The sequence below is a fragment of the Oncorhynchus tshawytscha genome, linkage group LG19 (genome assembly GCF_018296145.1).
Source record: "Oncorhynchus tshawytscha isolate Ot180627B linkage group LG19, Otsh_v2.0, whole genome shotgun sequence".
NCBI classification, from domain to species: Eukaryota; Metazoa; Chordata; class Actinopteri; order Salmoniformes; family Salmonidae; genus Oncorhynchus; species Oncorhynchus tshawytscha.
In genome coordinates this window covers 13,334,341-13,355,614 of record NC_056447.1, presented here as the reverse complement: position 1 = coordinate 13,355,614, position 21,274 = coordinate 13,334,341, and the positions used below count along the sequence as shown (strand labels likewise).

The following is a 21,274-nucleotide window of genomic DNA, read 5'->3' as shown; positions in this document are numbered from 1 at the left end:
TCATATTTTTGTTCACTGCACGTTATTCACAGCAGTATAAAGATTGTCAATGTAGTGATACTATTAAGCATGAGGAAGGGTAATGTTAACCCCTCTGTCTTTGCTGTCCTAAGGGTCCTAAAGGGGAAAATGTTGGCTCCATCACTCAGCCTCTACCCAGCAACTACCTGATCTTCAGAGCTGCGTCAGAGTCTGACGGTGAGAAGTTTTTTTGCTTGCTTGCGTGTGTGTGCGTGCTCGCCTTCACGCTATAATGAGACACAACGACCCTAGTGGTATTAGAGCTGTGTGTCTGTCTAAGTGGATGTACAATCGGTGTATACGTGCAAGCACTTCTTGGTGTCTGACAACCTTTGACCCCTGACCCCCTCTCTCCACCCCAGGTCGGTGTTGGATGGATGCTCTGGAGCTGGCTCTGAGCTGCTCCAGCCTCTACAAGCTGACAGCTAAAGCAGGGAGAGATGGAGACCTCAGCACCTCCTCGGAGTCCTCCCATATACTACAGCTACTGCAGTCTACTGCCCTCACTGATGCTGAGCTACTACAGTAAGTAGCACATACTATAAGTCAACTGCTCTCAGTAGCTATGTTTCCATTTACTTTCCAGTGATTCTTTGTTGTTGTTGACATTTTATGTTTGCATAGAAAATAGATGCGACATTTGCCTGCTAGGGTGCGTATCCATTTATCTATCTTGTGTCTATGAAAATAGCTGGACGTAATGACGTCACATAAACAAAAAACCTAGTGTGGAATAAGAATGTAATGTTTCTATTACCCATTTAGGCCAATTGCACATGAACACATTGGCAGCCTGTATTCCCTCCCACCTATCTGTTTCATGTGTCAGGTAGCCCGTGAAAGCCAGAATGGACAGAATGCAATAATTAACTAATATTTCCCATATTCGAATAGTTCTCGTGTGCCAACGTATCGCCAAGGTCCGTGCCATGTTTCTACATTTGTTTTAACATTTTATTTAACTAGGCAAGTCAGTTAAGAACAAATTCTTATTTACAATGACGGCCTACCGGAAGGCAAAAGGCCTCCTGCGGTGACGAGGATTAAAAATAAAATAAAAATATAGGAGAGAGAAGAGAGAGACCCCACAAGAGACCCCACAACACTACATAAAGAGAGACCCAAGATGACAGCATGGCAGCAACACATGACAACACAGCATGTTAGCAATACAACATGACAACAACATGGTAGCAGAACAAAACATGGTACAAGCATTATTGGGCACAGACAACAGCACATAAGGCAAGAAGGTAGAGACAACATTACATCATGCGAAGCAGCCTTAACTGTCACATGGTGAATGAAACTTACACTCCTGTAGATCTGTAATAATTGGATTGAGAAACTTGCCAGCCAACCAGAATAGCAAGGGGACACAATACAGGCATTCTTGAAAGTCAGGACAATTCTTCTCCTGCAAAGAAACAAAACAAATTCTAGTTGAAAAGTATTATGCAAGCAGTAGGCACTTGGAATTAAATGCGGAGTGGAGCTTATAATTACATAATTACATAATATCATGCCCCGCCCCGCGTACCTTCAAAAGTATTCGGCGAGCATCATTTATTTGAAGAACACAGTTTACATCATCATTTGTCGCACTAAAGAAAGTTCACCAAAAGAAAAATCTACCCCTGTCGAATGGATAACAATGTTGTTGATCTTGAGAAAATGTATCCTATATCTGTCAATGAAAACCTGCATAGTGACATTGAGCTACTACAATGAGTAGCACACACGCATGCACAGACGTAGGCACTGGTGGCTAGTGTTGCAAGTTATACCGACACTTCTGTACTTTTTTCGATACTTAAAAACAAATGGTTTGGTACTAAACGTTTTGTTATGTTCCGGTTCTTCTGTCAGATGTGTTTCACGTGATTGAGACGATCAAGTCTACCAGCACAGCCCCTTTATAGCACGAAGAGCAGTGCCTGCTCCACTTACTCATTCGTTGCTAGTGCTGTCTGGTCTGCATTGTTAGCTCCCTAGTCATGCTGCACAGAAGAGTTAACACACTTGAATAAAGCAACACAGCATGTAGAAATGTCAAAACTTTTCATTACTGTTCGCAAAACAATGTCTAGAACACTTACAATGCAAGACAATACCGGTAGCTTCCAGCTTTAATTGTAGGCTAACGTTCTTTGCTGGCTTACAGCTGAGTTCACTACCGTAGTACTTTGTTTGTCATAATATGCAAAGCATGACGCAAAATATGCTGATTGTCACCAAAAACGTTAATTCACTTATTCTCGCTCACCATCAAAAACTCCTCCCGTTCCTCCCGTCTGGTTTCCACTAGATTCCACAGCCATATTCTTCCTCGCTAATGGCAGTATTACTTTCTTAAAGAGACGGCACACTCTTTTATAAGATAAGAGATGGCTTCTTCAATGCAAATGTTGTTGATCAGTACAATAAACAACAAACTCAACATTCTACAATGTTGAAGATTTTACTGAGTTACAGTTCATGTAAAGAAATCAGTCAATGTAAATAATTTCATCAGACCCTAATCTATGGAGTTCACATGACCGCGTAAACAGATATGCATCTGTTGGTCACAGATACCTTAAACAAAAGGTAGGGGTGAGGATCAGAAAACCAGTCAGTATCTGGTGTGACCACCATTTTGCCTCATGCAGCACGACACATCTCCTTCGCATAGAGTTGATTAAGCTGTTGATTGTGGCCTGTGGAATGTTGTGACAGATGATTGGGACGACAATCGGTCTCAGGATCTCATTACGGTGCATTCAAATCGCCATTGGTAAAATGCAATCATTGTCCGTAGCTTATGCCTGCCCATACCATAACTCCACTGCCATGGGGGACTTTGTTTACAATGTTGACATAAGCAAACAGCTCACCCACAGAAAGCCATACACGCTGCCTGCCACCTGCCTGGTACAGTTGAAACCGGGATTCATCTGTGATAAGCATATTTCTCCAGCGTGCCAGTCACCATCGAAGTTGGTTTCAACTACAATTGCAATCAGACCCTGGTGAGGAGGACAAGCATGCAGATGAGCTTCCCTGAGACAATTTCTGACCGTTTGTGCAGAAATTCTTCAGTTGTGCAAACCCACAGTTTGATCAGTTGTCTGGGTGGCTGGTCTCAGGAGATCCCGTAGGTGAAGTGTGGAGTTCCTGGACTTGTGAGGCTGGTTGGACGTACTGCCAAATTCTCTAAAATGATGTTTGAAGCAGCTTATGGTAGAGAAATTAACGTTCAATCCACTGGCAACAGCTCTGGTGGACATTCCTGCAGTCAGAATGCCATTTGCACGCTCCCTCAACTTGAGACATCTCTGGCATTGTGTTCTGTGACTACACTTCACAAGTGGCCTTTTATTTTCCCCAGCACAAGGTGCACCTGTGTAATGATCCTGCTGTTTGATTAACTTCTTGATATCTTGGCAAAGGAGAAATGCTCACTAACAGGGATGTAAACAAATTGATGCACAGCATTTGAGAGAGAAGCTTTTTGTGTGTATGAAACTTTTCTGGGGTCTTTTATTTCAGCTCATGAAACATGGGACCAACACTTTGCATGTTGCGTTGATATTTTTTGTTCAGTGTAATATGTTCTCTGAGCAGTTGTCATTAAAATAAGTCCTAAATTGGAAGAGATTGTTTCTCATCTGTATCCCCATGAAATCAGCTAAAACAAACTCAATAACTTAATGCATGCACTCACCTGTATTGTGAATAGACTTAGGCTACATCTTGATTTACAGTTTATCAATAGAGATGTGCCATTCAAATAAGTAATTACCATTGTTTTGTAGTTAGATCGGTAAAAACAAATTCAAATTGATTCGTTACTGCATTATTGCTGTCTCTAAAAAATGTACATACAAGTGTTCAAATCGAATGACATTGAGCTCAAAAGATGCCCAATGATTGAACAGAGCGCTGAGAGCAGTAGCTGCGTTTCTGTCTGGATTAAGTGCCATTCTGTGACTCTGTCTAATATGCTTTTTTTTGTGGTCTAGTTTTGGCATTGAGTATTGTGATACTAAACCTGGTATCCAAGTCCAAATTCTGGCATCGTGAAAACACAACAGGTGGCGCAGTCAACAACGGCTGCTTTATTTATTTCAACACAGATGTCTTGTGATGTGATTTCAGCACAAACATAATTATATGATATAGGATCCACATAAATTGTATCGGCCTGTGGAGTTGCTTATAAATTGCTTTTAACATGTTAGCCCCAAGGATTTACACCGTATTTACGGAAATGTACACTTGACACGCATGCCACAACACTACTGCATGTCAGTGCCTTTCTGCTTCTTATGCGGGGAATCCTAAGAGAAAGAACTAATTGTGACTGCAGGATCTGGTGCATGGTCCTTGCTCAATGACCAACGTTTCTGGGGTTGTCCTTTCCAGGAGTCCCATCTGATCATTTGGGTGATTATCAGTCTGGTCGTCCCAGGTGTTGAAAGTCGGAATCATAAGGATGTTGAAAAATAACATCTCTGGGTTTCTGATCACCTTTGAGGAAATGACCTGCTGTTGTTGCAATAGCATCGTAAGGATTCTTAGTGCCCCCTGCTATCTTAGTAATTTATTCAGGATAATCATTTATATGTGTAATAAATCACTGCTTATTTATTGAAAACCAATCCAAAATATATTTTGTATAATTTATTTCTATGAGCCTCTGTTTGCCCATTAAAATACTTAGTCTGATTGTGTGGACGTTACAAAACACATTTGAAGATATTTACATGCACAGCCCTGATTGGCTGATAGGATGGTCTATAGTCCACCCCCTTACCCAGAACAACAGTCATTTGGTCTATTTTAATCAGGTCATGATGTGGGCCAAAGGTCCCATCCCAACTGAACAGGCTGAAAGTCCAGGCATTTTTTTCAACGCTTACTTACAAGCCCTTAACCAACAATGTTTTCAGAAGTTAAGTACAAAATAGAAAAATAAAAGTAACAAGTAATTAATCAGCAGCAGTAAAATAGCAATAGCGAGGCGATATACAGGGGGTACCGGTACAGAGTCAATGTGCGGGGCACAGGTTAATTATGGTAATATGTACATGAAGGTAGATTTAAAGTGACTATGCATAGAGAGTAGCAGCAGTGTAATAGAGGGGTCTGGTTAGCCCTTTGATTAGCTGTTCAGGGGTCTTATGGCTTGGGGGTAGAAGCTGTTAAGAATCCTTTTGGACCTAGACTTGGTGCTCCGGTACCGCTTGCCGTGTGGTAGCAGAGAAAACAGTCTATGACTAGGGTGGCTGGAGTCTTTGACAATTTTTAGGGCCTTCCTCTGACACTGCCTGGTATAGAGGTCCTGGATGGCAGGAAGCTTGGCCCCAGTGATGAACTGGGCCGTTTTCACTACCCTCTCCAGCACCTTGTGGTCGGAGGCGGAGCAGTTACCATACCAGGCAGTGATGCAACCAGTCAGGATGCCCTCAATGGTGCAGTTGTAGAATCTTTTGAGGATCTGAGGACCCATGCCAAATCTTTTCAGTCCCCTTAGGGGGAATAGGTTTTGTCGTGCCCTCTTCACGACTGTGTTGGTGTGTTTGGTCCCTGTGCCAAAGAACACTAAGGTAACCTGCCTAAATGACTACCGACCCGTAGCACTCACGTCTGTAGCCATGAAGTGCTTTGAAATGCTGGTCATGGCTCACATCAACACCATTATCCCAGAAACCCTAGACCAAGTCAAATTTGCAAACCGCCCCAACAGATCCACAGATGATGCAATCTCTACTGCACTCAACACTACCCTTTCCAACTTGGACAAAAGGAACACCTATTTGACAATGCTATTTATTGACTACAGCTCAGTTTTCAACACCATAGTAAGCTCAAAGCTCATCACTAAGCTAAGGATCCTGGGACTAAACACCTTCTGCAACTGGATCCTGGACTTCCTGAAAGGCCGCCTCCAGTTGGTAAGGGTAGGCAACAACATATCTGCCACGCTGATCCTCAACACGGCGGCCTCACAGGGGTGCGTGCTCAATCCCCTCCTGTACTCCCTGTTCACTCATGACTGCATGGCCAGGCACGACTTCAACACCATCAAGTTTGCCGATGACACAACAGTGGTAGGCTTGATCACCAACAACGAGACAGCCTATAGGGAGGAGGTCAGAGACCTGGCCGTGTGGTGCCAGGACAACAACCTCTCCCTCAATGTGATCCAGACAAAGGAGATGACTGTGGACTACAGGAAAAGGAGAATTCATTACCAGAGAATTATCAACAAAAGTGCGAGATTATTTTTCTCAAACAGCAGCCAAGCATCGATCATCATGTCACCAGAATAAGACCCTCAATATTTATTGAAAGGAGCATCAAGCTCGTCACCATGCACATTCACCACGTGGTGAAGTTCATCATTATTTCGTCTGTAGCCTAATAAACTGCATGCTTTCCCATGATGTCATGATATTTTTTATCCAACATGTACTTTACATGCATTAAAAGGTTGGATGGAAATCTGATTGATGTCAAGCCATTTTGAAGATGCTGGAATTATATTTTGGACGACTGTGTACATGCCTACAGGAGACTTTTGAAGTAGCCTAATCAGATTAAAACATTGAGTGGTTGAGTTTATGCCACATAGAAAATGTGATACATACTTTTTAAAGGTTAGATGACAAATACAGTATTTAAGCTATATTGAAGCATTAGGTTCTAGGTGTGTGAGGAATATCTGGTCGGATTGGAGAAGAGGCAGAGGGCCTGTTAAGTTTTCCTGAATAGCTAGGCCTACCAGAAGCATATGTAGCCACATTATTATATACTGAACAAAAATATAAACGCAACATGTAAAGTGTTGGTCCCATGTTTCATGAGCTGAAATAAAAGATCCCAGAAATGTTTCATACGAATAGAAAGCTTATTTCTCTCAAATGTTGTGCTCAGATTTATTTACATCCCTGTTAGTGAGCATTTCTCCTTTGCCAAGATAGACCACATCTGTCAGGTGGATGGATTATCAAGAATCTGATTAAACAGCATGATCATTACACATGTGCACCTTGTGCTGGGGACAATAAAATGCCACTAAAATCTGCAGCTTTGTCACACAGCACAATGCCACAGATGTTTCTAGAGAATTGAATGTTCATTTCTTTACCATAAGCTCCGCCAATGTCATTTTAGAGAATTTGGCTATACGTTCAACCCGTCTCATGACCGCAGACCACGTGTAACCACGCCAGCCTAGGACCTCCACATCCGGCTTCTTCACCTGCGGGATCATCTGAGACCAGCCACCCCGCCAGCTGATGAAACTGAGGAGTATTTCTGTCTGTATTAAAGCCCTTTTGAGGGGAAAAACTCGTTCTGATTGGCTAGGCTTGGCTCCCCAGTGGGTGGTCCTGGCTCCCAAGTAGGTGGGCCTATACCCTCCCAGGCTCACCCATGGCTGTGCCCCTGCCCATTCACATTAAATCCATAGATTAGGGCCTTCCTCAGTAAAATCGCTGAAATTGTTGCATGTTGCATTTTATATTTTTGTTACGTACAGGATGACTTGGGAGAATCATGATCCGCAACAGACGGTGTATCTCACTATCCGAAGTAAAAATACAGCCAGACTGGCCTGCTACTGTGCCTTTCTAGACCTTATAAACTGTAAAGAGTTGACAGACCCACAACTGATCCAATTGGAATGAAACATTGAACTCACAGGGCTTTTGTGCCATTATTCATATTACATTTTCACTGCAGCCAGGAGTAGCATTTGAAAACAATAATGCAATTATTCATTGCATGGTGGTGTTGCTCGCACTTACTCGCATGATATCTTTGAATTTACTGCAGACAATAGTCTTCATTTATTGCATTTATAAGTTATTAGAATTAGAGGAGTTGTAAGGATCATTTTCATTTTCTCATCTTTATATTAGAAAGTCTAGGTTTTATATGCCTGAACAAAGAAGCATCCTTTTGTTTTTAACTTGCAATCCGAAGTGCCACACTGCCATCAACTCTATGTGCAGTAAAGCCTGCGGTGAGTGTGTGTCTGGAATAGCCCCTCTCTCGCAAGGGCAGTGGTCCTATTTATTGGATGGAATAGAGACAATATGCCACTACAAGGCTAGTCTAGGAAGGAGACTTGTATTGTCCCTAAACAATATCAACAGGGGATCTTTTTGAGCTGCGTGTCTTCAATGTTCCTTCATGTGCAGTGATGCACCTGGCCTCTCCGCTGCCTATCAGCTATTTCTATTTGTTCTTGTGGATTCATATAGAAAATGTATGCACCTTTGAATGTGTTTGTGTGTGGTATGATTAAGCAATAAGGCACGGAGGGGTGTGGTATTTGGCCAATATAATATGGCTAAGGGCTGTTCTTAGGCACGACGCAACGCAGAGTTATATTGACCTGAGGTATAGTTGAACAATAAGCCACATCGGGGGTTTGTGGTATATGGCCTATATATCATGGCTAAGGGCTGTTCTTAGGCGCAACGCAGAGTGCCTTGATACAGCCCTTAGTTGTGGTATATTGGCCATATACCACGAACCCCCGATGTGCCTTATTGCCATTATAAACTTGTTACCCATCTAATTATAACAATTAATACGTTGGTATACGGTCTGATATACCATGGCTTTCAGCCAATCAGCATTCAGGGCTCGAACCACCAGGTTAATAATAAAAGATAGTGCATAAAGGAAATACCACCTTGACATAGGGGAGTCGCATGCAAGCAGGGTGGAATAAATGATATAGTAAAAGCTGCAAAAGAATTAATGTAAACCTGAAGGAAAAAAGACTCAACCCTCCCCAAGCAAAATGATTATAATTGGGAGCTAAAAAAAAAGCTATCTTCCAAAGTCTTAAATTCAAAGTTGAAACAGATCTACTGTGATTTTGTCGCATCATTGAATTAATGAAATTAACTAAATTAGATTGAAGTATATAATTACATGTTATAACTCGTCATTTAATAGGATCTCTGTGGATTCAAGTATGTATAGGCTATTTTGGGAAGTTGACAATCGTTTGCTGACCTCAAAGAGTAGTTAAGATTGGGGGAATACTATCCCTTAGTCAGCTCGCAGTAAAATACACAATACCATTTAGCATAAAACTCAGAGTATAAAAAATTGACTTGAATTTCTTTGTCAGGGGTTATAACAATGAGAGGGCACACCTGCTGATTCAAAGATAAGTAGGGTAATTAAATAGGGCACCTGAGCAGTGACATATTCAATAAGGTGTGCCTAAATAGTGGTCACAATTTCATTGGGTTTCAATGGAGTTGTCATGCCAAATAATGTCAGGGCAAAATGTTCATTGATTTGGCAAAGTAATTGAGAGTCATGGTGTATGTTTGTGTGCGTTTTCTAGAATCCTCCATTTAGACTGCACTCTCTAGCCTCTCCCTGTTTGTGCCCCTTTCTCCTTTCAGCCAATCACAACAGCCCCCTATGGGTCATGTGACAGGAGGCAGATACTCAGGAATAAATATTTTACCAACCAGTGAAGCAGACCCCCCCCCCCACACACACTGTTACACACCAGAGATCCTGTATATAATGACCAGATACTCATGTTTCCGCCCTAACAATGGGAGTCGTTGTTCCAAAGGGGAAAGGCAGGCAGGCGACAAGCTTAGGTCCAAAATAAGCCCATATAAATGCATTGTGCTTAATTTGGACAGATTTTGGTGAGTGAATCCTCTTGCTTCGCCTCTTCCTTTCTGTACACACACACACACACTCACACACACACACACACACACACACACACACACACACACACACACACACACATACATTCTCACACATATCCAGGAAGCAGACGTGTCAGAGAAGACAGGAAAACAAATCCCTACGCTTTAGTCGCTGATTTGTGAAAATAACAGACATGTGCCTTTTTACTTAGAGAGGAGAGGAGAGGGGAAGGGCTTTTTGTGCCTGTGGATGTATTTTATATAAATCGCTTGTTGTTGTGCTTAAGTGGAATCTGGAGGATAATTGACGTTTGTTACAAGGTAAGAAAGGCCATGCGTCCCAAGTTTATGGCCTACGGTGTAATGTATTTGTGTAATATTTCCAATTGGCTGGTGAGGTAGAAAATATGACTTGAGATGCGTGGCCTTTGTGGCCTTACAGTTTCAGTGTGTACTGTGTGGGAAAACCGGCGTGTGCCTGTGAGAAGGAGGCTGTGTGTGTTTCCGTCCATCTGTCCACTGGAGAGCCACACACAAAGGTCTGCTGTTAATGGCTCCAATCTAACAGCCATTAAGGTCCTCTTTTAGCCGGCTGCCTTTTTCTCTCCGTCTTTTTCTCTCTTTTATGGACTGATGCTTTTCTACTCACTGGTTGTCTTAAGGTTAAGTCTGGTAGTTGTTCACCAAATGTGTTCTTTTGAATGGCAGGATGTACGTGGATATGGTTCTCATTCAGTACCACATAGCTGGGGCACGCTGTGAATATTGTGGGATATGTATTTCTTATATATTGGGCTCTGTGTCCTGTGTCTGTGCAACTGTGCATGTGCGTGTCATCCTCTGAGTGACATCATTATTGACAGTGACATTCATGCCACTGAAAGTGAGGGGTGCGGTGGGGGATGTGGTTGCTCAGGCAGCCATGTTGTACAAATGAAATCGAATGTTATTTGTCACATGTGCCGAAATAACAGGAGTAGACCTTACAGTGAAATGCTGACAGATGTTGGACATGCATCCTGTCCTTTGACATTAGGCCCTACCCCTCCATCTCGTACCCAGATGAGGAGAGGGTGGCTCATAATGATGACTGGAATGAAGTGACTGGTATCAAACACAAGGAAACCATGTTTGATGTGTCAATGTCATTCCATTCCAGCCATTAGTATGAGCCCGTCCTCCACAGTTAAGGTGGAGGACTGTGATCTAGTCTCTGTCTGCTGGTCTCTGTTTTTCCTTCTCCACATTGTGAGAGAGCTGGATATGATTACTTTAGGAGTGAGAATATGTGAATTAAGAGTTCAGAGCAGGATGACCTGCTCAATGCCTTTTTTATCCAATTCTCCCAGAGAATCATGTCACTTGGCCTGCTTTCAAGCTAAGCTTGCGTGTGCTACAAGTGACCATTAATTGCACAGGTATTAAAACTGAAGTGTCGGGAGCTGAGGCTGTTGTTTTTATTCATCTTTCTTGACTTTGTTCTGAGGCAGAGGTACGCCCCTGAAAGTGGTAACTGGAAGTTATTCAGTTTAAATCAAATTCTGCTACAGTTTTATTAATGAAATATGCAAACCCAATAGCTTACCAATGTGCAGATGGACATGAAGTTAATAAATAACAGCGTTGTACCATCACATATCTGTAACAGACACAAACTTTATTAATGTGTGCTCCTGCTAATTAAACCATATCTGCGTGTTTCTCCTCTTTAAGGTTGGCCAACCAACAGATGGAGAATGACGGCTACTCTGAGAAATCAGAGCATGATGCCCAGGAGGATTGGGACAACGGGGCCAATGAGAACGGAGGTCGGCTGACGGAGGAGAGCGACATGGACCAATCGGACGAGCTGTCTCCGGCGCTGCAGGCCACATCCTACGTCGAGCAGAGCCAGGAGGAGATGGCCGAGGTGAAACACGACAGGACATCACTCACAGACGGCTAACATACACTGACAGGTTATTAGGTGTTCAGCACGTTACAAAGCCTGTAGCTAGCCAGTGATGATTTATTCTAATTCAAATTTATTGGTGAACATCAGGGGCCACATGAAATGTGACGTGGGGCCGGCTTTGACCGCCGGGCAGCTACGTGATTCTCAGGACTGTAGGGTAAAGACAAAAAGAGACATGATGACTATTTATCGTAGGAATGGGAAATACGTTTTCCTCTACTGAAAGGAGTCTATTCGAATGAATCAAAACTGAAATTTTCCAACCTTGCTTCTGTGTGTCCCTTTCTCCCAGGCTGGTGAGGCGTCCCAGGTGGAGACGGTGTCTGAGGAGAACAAGGGTCTGATCTGGACCCTGCTAAAGCAGCTGCGGCCTGGCATGGACCTGTCTAAAGTGGTCTTGCCCACCTTCATCCTGGAGCCACGCTCTTTCCTGGACAAACTATCGGACTACTACTACCACGCTAATCTGCTGTCGGAGTATGACAATACTAGACTAGTAGTACACTTGTAGCTCAACTATTACCGCCATTACTTTATCTCTATTATGTCACTACCACTATACCAATCTACTGTATGAGATGGTACACTCTAACTGAACAGAGCTCTGTGTCCATCTCTCCCTTTCCCTCCCTCTTTCTCTCTCTCTCGCACTCCGTTTTTTTCTTCTATGTCCTCTCTCGCTCTTGTTCTCTCTCTGGTCCCAGGGCTGCGAGGGAGGAGAGTCCATATGGCAGAATAAAGCAGGTCGTGCGCTGGTACCTGTCTGGCTTCTACAAGAAGCCTAAGGTAAACTCGCCTGTCCTTTAAGGGTAATAATACAAAGTGACACTCCACTATTTCTGGGGTTGGCTGGAGGAGTCATTGTAGTTCTGAGTGACTGGTCTGACTTCCATTCTACGATTGTACCACTGTATGAACATACAACCAATATTCAAGCCAAAATTTGAAAAACAAACATTCCGTAGTGTGAACTCTGTGGGTTGTGGAATGGGAGATTGCGGAGTTAGGTTAGTTATTTCATTTCTTTAGGGTCTTGGTAAAGAATTTATACCATAGATGGTCAAATAAAATAAAAATCTACTTCGCTCCCATATAGGCTAGATTTGAGTCATTGTTCTTTCAGGCTGATATACTCTATCTTATATACGCTCGCCTGGGGACGAGGTTAGAGTGTCTCTGGTGTAACTGCCACAGGGACTCCCAGAATTACAGGTTCCGCTGGTTTCCAAGCCAGGTATACCTGATACACACAGCAACACAGACACGTGATCGGGTGTGGCAAACAGAGGTAGAGCAACGCTTAATTTTAATGTGTCACTCTTTTATTCTTTCATTTTGTATTTGCCTGTTAATCTATTTTGTAGTGCTGACCCCAATTAGTTGACTGGTCGATTGTTTGGTCGTTAGGCTGTTGGTCGACCAAGATTTGTTTTAGTTGAGCAGTAACGCATATATACATACAGACAGACAGACAGACAGACAGATACATACATACATACATACATACATACATACATACATACATACATACATACATACATACATACATACATACATACATATACATACACTAACGTTCAAAAGTTTGGGGTCACATAGAAATGTCCTTGTTTTTGAAAGAAAAGCACATTAAATTAAATCAGAAATAACATCAAATTAATCAGAAATACAGTGTAGACATTGTTAATGTTGTAAATGACTATTGTAGCTGGAAACGGCTGATTTTTAATGGAATATCTACATAGGTGTACAGAGGCCCATTATCAGCAACCATCACTCCTGTGTTCCAATGGCACATTGTGTTAGCTAATCCAAGTTTATAATTTTAAAAGGCTAATTGATCATTAGAAAACCTTTTTGCAATTATGTTAGCACAGCTGAAAACTGTTGTTTCTGATTAAATAAGCAACAAAACTGGCCTTCTTCAGACTAGTTGAGTATCAGGAGCACCAGCATTTGTGGGTTCGATTACAGGCTCAATGGCCAGAAACAAATAACTTTTTTCAGTCTATTCTTGTTCTGAGAAATGAAGGCTATTCCATGCGAGAAATTGCCAAGAAACTGAAGATCTCGTACAACGCTGTGTACTATTCCCTTCACTGAACAGCACAAACTGTTTCAAACCAGAATAGAAAGATGAGTGGGACGCCCCGGTGCGCACAACTTACCAAGAGGACAATACATTAGAGTGTCTAGTTTGAGAAACAGACGCCTCACAAGTCCTCAACTGGCAGCTTCATTAAATAGTACCTGCAAAACACCAATGTCAACAGTGAAGAGGCGACTCCAGGATGCTGGCCTTCTACACACACAAAAATATATACACACACACACACACATAGTAAATGTGCCCATTTGGGGGATCTGATAGTATTTTTGATTGGCTGAACGCATTGATTGGCTGAACGCACCACCACTAATAACCCGTGGAGCTTTTCAAGGTAATGTTTTCTTCACCTCAAACAGTAAGCAAACAAAGTCTGTTTTTACATCCATTGAGAATTACAATAGTTCCTCAATGTATTTAAAAAATATATTTTCAGGTCTCTCCCTTTCGACAACCACACAGCATGAAAGGGAAAAATGTCATGCTCTGATCCAGTTGAAACGTCATAAAATAGGCCTACCTGATTACTTCTTATCAGTGCTGGACTTGGACTGAAATAGGTTCTGGTACTCATTTTGGGTGCTGGTAGTGTTTATATTTAGGTGCAGGAGCGCCACAATAATAAGAGATAATATTCTATAGGGGGATCAGTAAGTTCGTAAGTTAATAGTTGATACAATGTTTCAAGTTCGTTGCAAACAGGCCAATGTGATTTATAGAATATTTATTTTTATCAGGATATTTTATACCTGCAGGTAGTTTATTTGTTGGCTATTTTTACATTGTTGGCAATAGAAGTTACTTTTTAGGTTCGTATCATTTTCATTTAGATTTGGATAGAATTTTGATTAACCACATGACAATGATTTTGAGATATGAAGACGTTATTATAAATGAAATTAAACTGTTTCATGAAAATGTGCATATGAAAACCATAACTGTCACGCAGATCAGGAGAAATGGTAGGATAAATTGTTCTTCAACATGAGACTCCTCGTGTAATCTATTACCGGCAACTTCAGGAGAGTAATGGCAGAATCTGCTAAAGCCAACAGGAGCGGGAGGAGAATAGTTGGGTCAGGTTAAGTTTTTTTCTTCTTCTGGAGCCCTCTTGAGGCATTTGTCATAAGCTTAAAGCATCAGACAAGCTCAGTGCATGTAGTTGATTTTATTAAAACACAGTATGTCTATATATGGAAAAATGTTGACCATCGATTGGTCGAAAGAACAGACAACTTTCTGTCGTCGAATATTTTTTGTTTAGTCGGGGACAGCCCTACTATTTTGTAGGATACACAGTTTGGAATGAGTGCATTCATGTGATAGATATTAACAGTATGTATGTGTGTCTGTGCTTGGGTGTGTCTGTATTCATCATTGTGTCCATGCAGCTATGATTATTTGTGTTTGATTCCTTTGATTTGATGATTTAAATGAAGTATGGCTGTGTGCATGTATGTGATAGATTTTAACAGTAGTGGATGGGTGTACGTGTTACAGGGACTGAAGAAGCCCTATAACCCCATCCTAGGAGAGACGTTTCGCTGTTGCTGGCTCCACCCTCAGACAGACAGCTGCACCTTTTACATCGCAGAGCAGGTGAGACGACCCATATACTTCTTACACACACACACAGCAAGTGTGTACTGCTGTCTCTGTCATACCTCTGCAGGTCTTTTGTCTAGAAGCTAGCTAAACCCTAGCTATTGTGCAAATGACTGCCTCAGACCTGAGGCCTGTTAGTGGCAGATCTACATGCTTCGTCCCCAGACTTCAGCTGCCTCCTAACCAACCTCATTGACAGCCCTACTGCTTAATATTACTGTTGTGTATCTGAAATACCTGTATTGGACAAGTCCAAGTAGTAGTCCTACGTCCCCGTGTCACACTGTTTTCTTCTGGTTCTCAACTGGTTTTGCCTGGGGACCCAAATTTGACAATGACAATTGATGATTACATTTTGTAATGTCGTATTGCAGCTGCCTTGTTAGCTGTCAATTTCTCAACCTTAAAGTTTTAATAAAGGTGTACGTTTTTAACCAGTTCAAGCGACAGGTATCCTTGTGGTTAGTCCGTTGGACTTGTAACTGAAAGGTTGCAAGATCAAATCCCTGAGTGGACATGGTTTAAATCTGTCATTCTGCCCCTGAATAAGACAGTTAACCCACTGTTCCTAGGCATCATTGTAAATAAGAATTTGTTCTTAACTGACTTGCCTAGTTAAATAAAGGTTAAATAACATTTTAAATAATGTAATATTAATGTCAGAATTATTTAACAATCACAATTGAACAATAATTAATGAACCTGTTTATTCATGGTAGTGCGGTCTATCAGTGTGAAAGCTGGGAGTGTTTCTTCAATTTGGTAAGTTTGAAGTATGGGGTGATGGTTGACAGGGCAACTCGGAGGTCACGCTGCCTGTCCAGATTGTTTCTGCTTTTAGTTTTCAGTATGGCCATAGCAGAGAAACAATTTTCACACTAATATGTAGTGCTGAAGGGTAACATGATTTGTTACCCTGCAGCATGTTTTCCACTTTCCGGATGATAACGATATACAGTACTTTTTAAAAGAAGTGAAAGTGCCTTTCTCAGCCCAACTGCAAATATTTTTCCGGTGTGGTTGTTTGGGAAATAAGAGGTCTAAAGGCATTTGCTTTGCAACTTCCAGTTGTCCGTCAATGTAATGAATCATGAGGCTATTGTATGGCACTGTGGTCCGGCTTGACCATAAGTCTTCAGTGGTAGAGAAGAATGCAGCGTTACGGATTTCCCTGGCAACTCCGTCACGACATTCTGTGTAGAGTTCTGTCAGACACGTTTTGCTGAAGTATTTATGGCTCTGGATCTCATATCTTGGTTCTAGAGTTCGCATCAACTTTGTGAAACCGTCTTTCTCCACAGTTTGAATCGGTTCTAGGTCTTTCGCTATGCGATACATAATTGCACTCGTTATCTCATTCCACTTGCTCGTCTTCTCATAGGCAGTACCACTAACGAATGATTCCTTGAATGATAGCTGAGTGCGGGTCTGGCTTGGAGATGTCTTGCTCCAGGGGTTTGCTGCACACATTCTGGTAGATGCATCACAGTCACGCACATGCAGGGTTTTCAGGTGGTGAAACAGTTTGCTGGTGTTTCCACGTTTGACTAACACAATGCGTCGACACAACTTACACAGTACCTGTTTGTTGGTCGAGGTCGGATATCTTAAAGCCAGACCAATGCAAAAATCCATATCATGGCACACCGTCATAGCGGTATTCACGTTCATACTGGTATACTGCCCACCCCCACTCACTACTGTAAGTCACTCTATGTAAGAGTGACTGCTAAATGACTAAAATGTAAATGGTTCCACATCGCACTCGGTGCTCTCTCCAGGATCCCCTTTACTACGCCGTAGTGCATTTCCCGTCATGGCAGCTGCCCCATCAGTGGTCACACCGACGCACCCATCTCAGGCCAACCCCACGGAGCCCAGGTACATAACCATTGTGTTAAAGACATACTCTGTGGTGGTGGTGGGCAAATCAACTCCTCAATGTTATTTTCCCAGACGTGTCTGACCTTGACGTGGTTAGCCACATCTGTGGATTCATCAAGCTGCCGTGCGTAATGGCCTGTTTGCGCTCTGTCTGGTGCGTTATGTCTTCAGACATGTCCTGGATTCTCCTCATAATGGTGTCATTGGATAGGGGTTAAGTTTGTTGGCGGCTTACTCTCCCAAGATTTCAGTGCACATATCAATCACAGCAGAGAGAATGAGATCCTCTGCGCTGGTGTGGGCTTTTTTTGCACTTAGCAATGCGCTGGGCCACAAGGCGATGCGCGAAGTGCCTTTTCTTGTACCGTGCATACGTTCTTCAGTGAATCTTGTGAGGCCTCCAGATATCGATATTTTCTTGAAGAAAAAAAAAGTCAGCTGTCTTTGTTTCTTGGATGCTTGATGTCCAGGTGCCTTTTCATTTTGGAGGGTCTACACCCACCCTGCCTTTTCTATATAAGTAAAACCATATTTGATTAAGTCGGGGTCGTATTTTCTCTTCCAGACAGGGACCAGGTTGTCTGCCTTGATGTTGACATTGAAAGCAGCCGTAGATGAAGAGGGAGCTGCACGTTTTATAAACGTGTCCATGATTTTACTCTGACAGCTAGCCTACATGACTTAAGTGAAAGCTAACTATCCACATGTGCAATGACTGCAGAACATAGTTAGCTGTCAATCAAGCTACAGTTGCAAGAAAAAGTTTGTGAACCCTTTGGAATTACCTGGATTTCTGCATTGATTACTCATAAAATGTGGTCTGATCTTCATCTAAGTCACAATAATAGACAAACACAATCTGACTAAACTAATAACACACAGTTGTACTTTTCACATTTTTATTGAAGACATTGAGTGACATTTATTGAAGACATTCACAGTGCAGGCTGGGAAAAGTAAGTGATCCTTTGTTAACGACTTCTCCAAAAGCTATTTGGAGTCAAGTGTTTCAATTAAGGAGATGAGATTGGAGGTGTGGGTTGCACAGGCACCCTGCCCTATACTGTATGTTCTTCTCCAGAAAGATTGGTTAGTGTGAACCATGCCTCAATCCCAACAACTTTCACAGGACCTTAGAAGACACATTATAGAGATGCACGTAGCTGGAAAAGGTTACAAAAGCATTGCTAAAGACCTTGGTGTTCATCAATCCATGGTAAGACAAACGGTCTACAAATGGAGAAGATTCAGGACTGTTGCTACTCTCCCTCGGAGTGGGTGTCCTGCGAAGATCACTCCAAGAACACAAAGGGCAAAGAAAGTCTGTGTTCATGTGTCCACTATCAGAAAAACACTGAACAACTATGGTGATCATGGAAGGACACCACGAAGGAAACCACTGCTGTCTAAAAAAAAAAACATTGCGGCATGTCTCCGGTTTGCCCAAGACCAACAGGATGTTCCACAACGCTTCTGGGAAAATGTGCTGTGGACAGATGAGACAAAAGTCTTTGGGAACTTTTTGGGAAAAATGCACAACGCTATGTGTAGAGGAAAAAGGGCACTGCACACAACACCAAAACCTCATCCTAACTGTGAAGCATGGTGGAGGGAGCATCATGGTTTGGGGCTGCTTTGCTGCCTCAGGGCCTGGACGCCTTGCAATCGTTGAGGGAACAATGAATTCAAAAGTGTATCAAGACATTTTACAGGAGAATATCAGGGCAGCAGTTCATGACCTCAAGCTTAAGAGAGGTTGGGTGATGCGACAAGACAATGACCCAAAGCACACAAGTAAATCAACTAAAGAATGGCTGAAAAGAAAGATTTGTGTTTTGGAATGGCCAAGTCATAGTCCTGACCTTAACCCAATTGTGATGCTGTGGCATGTCCTGAAGAGGGCTGTGCAATCAAGACAACCCAGAAATATTGATGAACTGAAACAGATTTGTAGGGAGGAATGGTTCAAAATGTTGTGCCAGGTTTTATAAGGAGCTACAGGAAACGTTTGGTGGAGGTTGTTGCTGCTAACGGAGGATCTAGAAGTTACTAAATTCAAGGGTTGACTTACTTTTACCAGCCTGCACTGTGAATGATTACTCAACATCTTCAATAAAAATGTGAAAACTCTTTGTGTGTTATTAGTTTAGTCAGATTGTGTTTGTCTATTATTGTGACTTAGATGAAGATCAGACCACATTTTATGAGTAATCAATGCAGAAATCCAGGTAATTCCAAAGGGTTCACAAACTTTTTCTTGCAACTGTAGCTTTCGGAAAAATATCTGTATTATCTGATTGGATGTGTCACATTTAAAACAAAATGTTGCAGAATTACATTTTTATTGGATCAGTGTGTATGTCGAGAAATGTCAGTTCATTGGATCAGTGTGTGTGTTATTGTATTGGTCATTGAGTGTGTACAGCGCAAGAACCCTCAGAGTTCGAACATAACTAGCCATTTTACTACTGCGGACTCGCTGCACGTGTAAAGTGAACAACAATAAGCGGTGCACATGTTTTAGATATTATTTTATACAAGTTGTGCGACCCCTTAAAATCCTCCAGCGGCCCCCATGGGGGTCGCGACTTCCCCAGTTGAGAATCACTGCCCTAAATAACACACTCCCTATCTTTCTATCTCAGATCTCCCACCACCCACCAATCTCTGCCTTCTACGTCTGCAACAAGAAGGATGGCTTCTATATCAGCGGCAGCATCTTGGCCAAGTCCAAGTTTTACGGTACGCTGGCTTATCTGCACACCACAATCTTTGTTCTTGTGTAGTCAATCTTATGTCGGGAATTAAATTGAGTTTCATGGTGTTTCTATCTACTCTATGCCTAAAGGTGTATATGAAACAGATCTTTACAGGATGAACAGATCTGGGACCAGGTTGATCGGTGTAAATTCTAATGTCCTGTTCCAGGTAACTCTCTGTCTGCCATACTGGATGGCAGGGCCAGATTGATGCTGCTGGGCAGGGATGAGGAGTACGTCATCACCATGCCTTACGCCCACTGTAAAGGTACTACTTTTTAAAAATCCATAAACGGTCTTTCTGGAATCTAAATATCTCTGGTTTTCTGAGCAACTCTAACATTTGAATCCTTAATTGCTGCATCCATTTTTGGGCTTATGTATATTCATATCATTAATTTAAAAAAATGAACATGAGCTTAGTTCAACATTCGTACCCCATCAGAACCCAATACAAGTAAATCTAAACAAATACTGTATAGCAGGGGTGTCAAACAAATTTTGCCCGGGGGGCTAATTCATTCTACAACATCATTCTTATTTTGCGCAGATGGAGGGAGCTCCCGTCTCACTTTGTTCATGGTGCTGGCCAGACTTGTTTTCTTTGCAAGCAAATTGTTAGCCGATGAGAGGGAAGTTAAGAAAAAGTCCATGTTGACATTTCTCCCCTTCCCAACATAAGGTTCCATAAGTCCCATCACCACATTCTCCAACACTCTCTCACCTGCTGCCCAATATCGACATTTGACAAGATATTGAATTGTTCAGCAAGTACAATTACGCACGCTCCCACTGTGTAGCCCAATCCGAGTAGGCCAGAGTAGAATGATAAGACTGCTTTGATTCATACTGTTTTAAAGGTTAGAATTACAATCGATCAATGCAATAGAATGGCCCGCCATGTAATTCATTCACAATTGGTGATTACATAATTATACATTGCTCACGTCCCTTCACTCATCAACTTATCTTTTCTCCCCATCATACTTAACTTCATTTATTTAATCTGTTATATGTGTGAAATTAGTTTAGATTCAGTTTCGAAGGAATTATCTGGGTGATTATCAGCTGGGCACTGCATATTCCAGTGTCAGGAGAAGGAGACAAGGAGAAAGAGGGACAACTGGGGAAAACCATTCCAATAATGACATGCCCTCCTAAAACTGGTTATAACTCCAGTTCTGTTTGTGATATTAAGATTCTAACAACGACAGTGTGTTATAAACTTATTTAGGAAAAGTCAATGATGGAGTGGGGC

The 21,274-nt window shown here is 42.1% G+C and overlaps 1 protein-coding gene across 3 annotated transcripts in view; it reads left to right on the top strand.

Moving 5' to 3' along the window:
- osbpl5 (oxysterol binding protein-like 5) overlaps positions 1–21,274 on the top strand; it is a 103,309-nt gene that overhangs the window by 70,986 nt on the left and 11,049 nt on the right. For all 3 annotated transcript variants that reach the window (XM_024379145.2, XM_024379142.2, XM_024379144.2), the window contains 8 exons: positions 114–198; positions 384–546; positions 11,421–11,616; positions 11,954–12,138; positions 12,366–12,447; positions 15,269–15,367; positions 19,903–19,999; positions 20,186–20,284. In XM_024379145.2, coding sequence (XP_024234913.1) covers positions 114–198; positions 384–546; positions 11,421–11,616; positions 11,954–12,138; positions 12,366–12,447; positions 15,269–15,367; positions 19,903–19,999; positions 20,186–20,284 — 1,006 coding nt within the window. The remainder of the gene's footprint in view (positions 1–113; positions 199–383; positions 547–11,420; positions 11,617–11,953; positions 12,139–12,365; positions 12,448–15,268; positions 15,368–19,902; positions 20,000–20,185; positions 20,285–21,274) is intronic.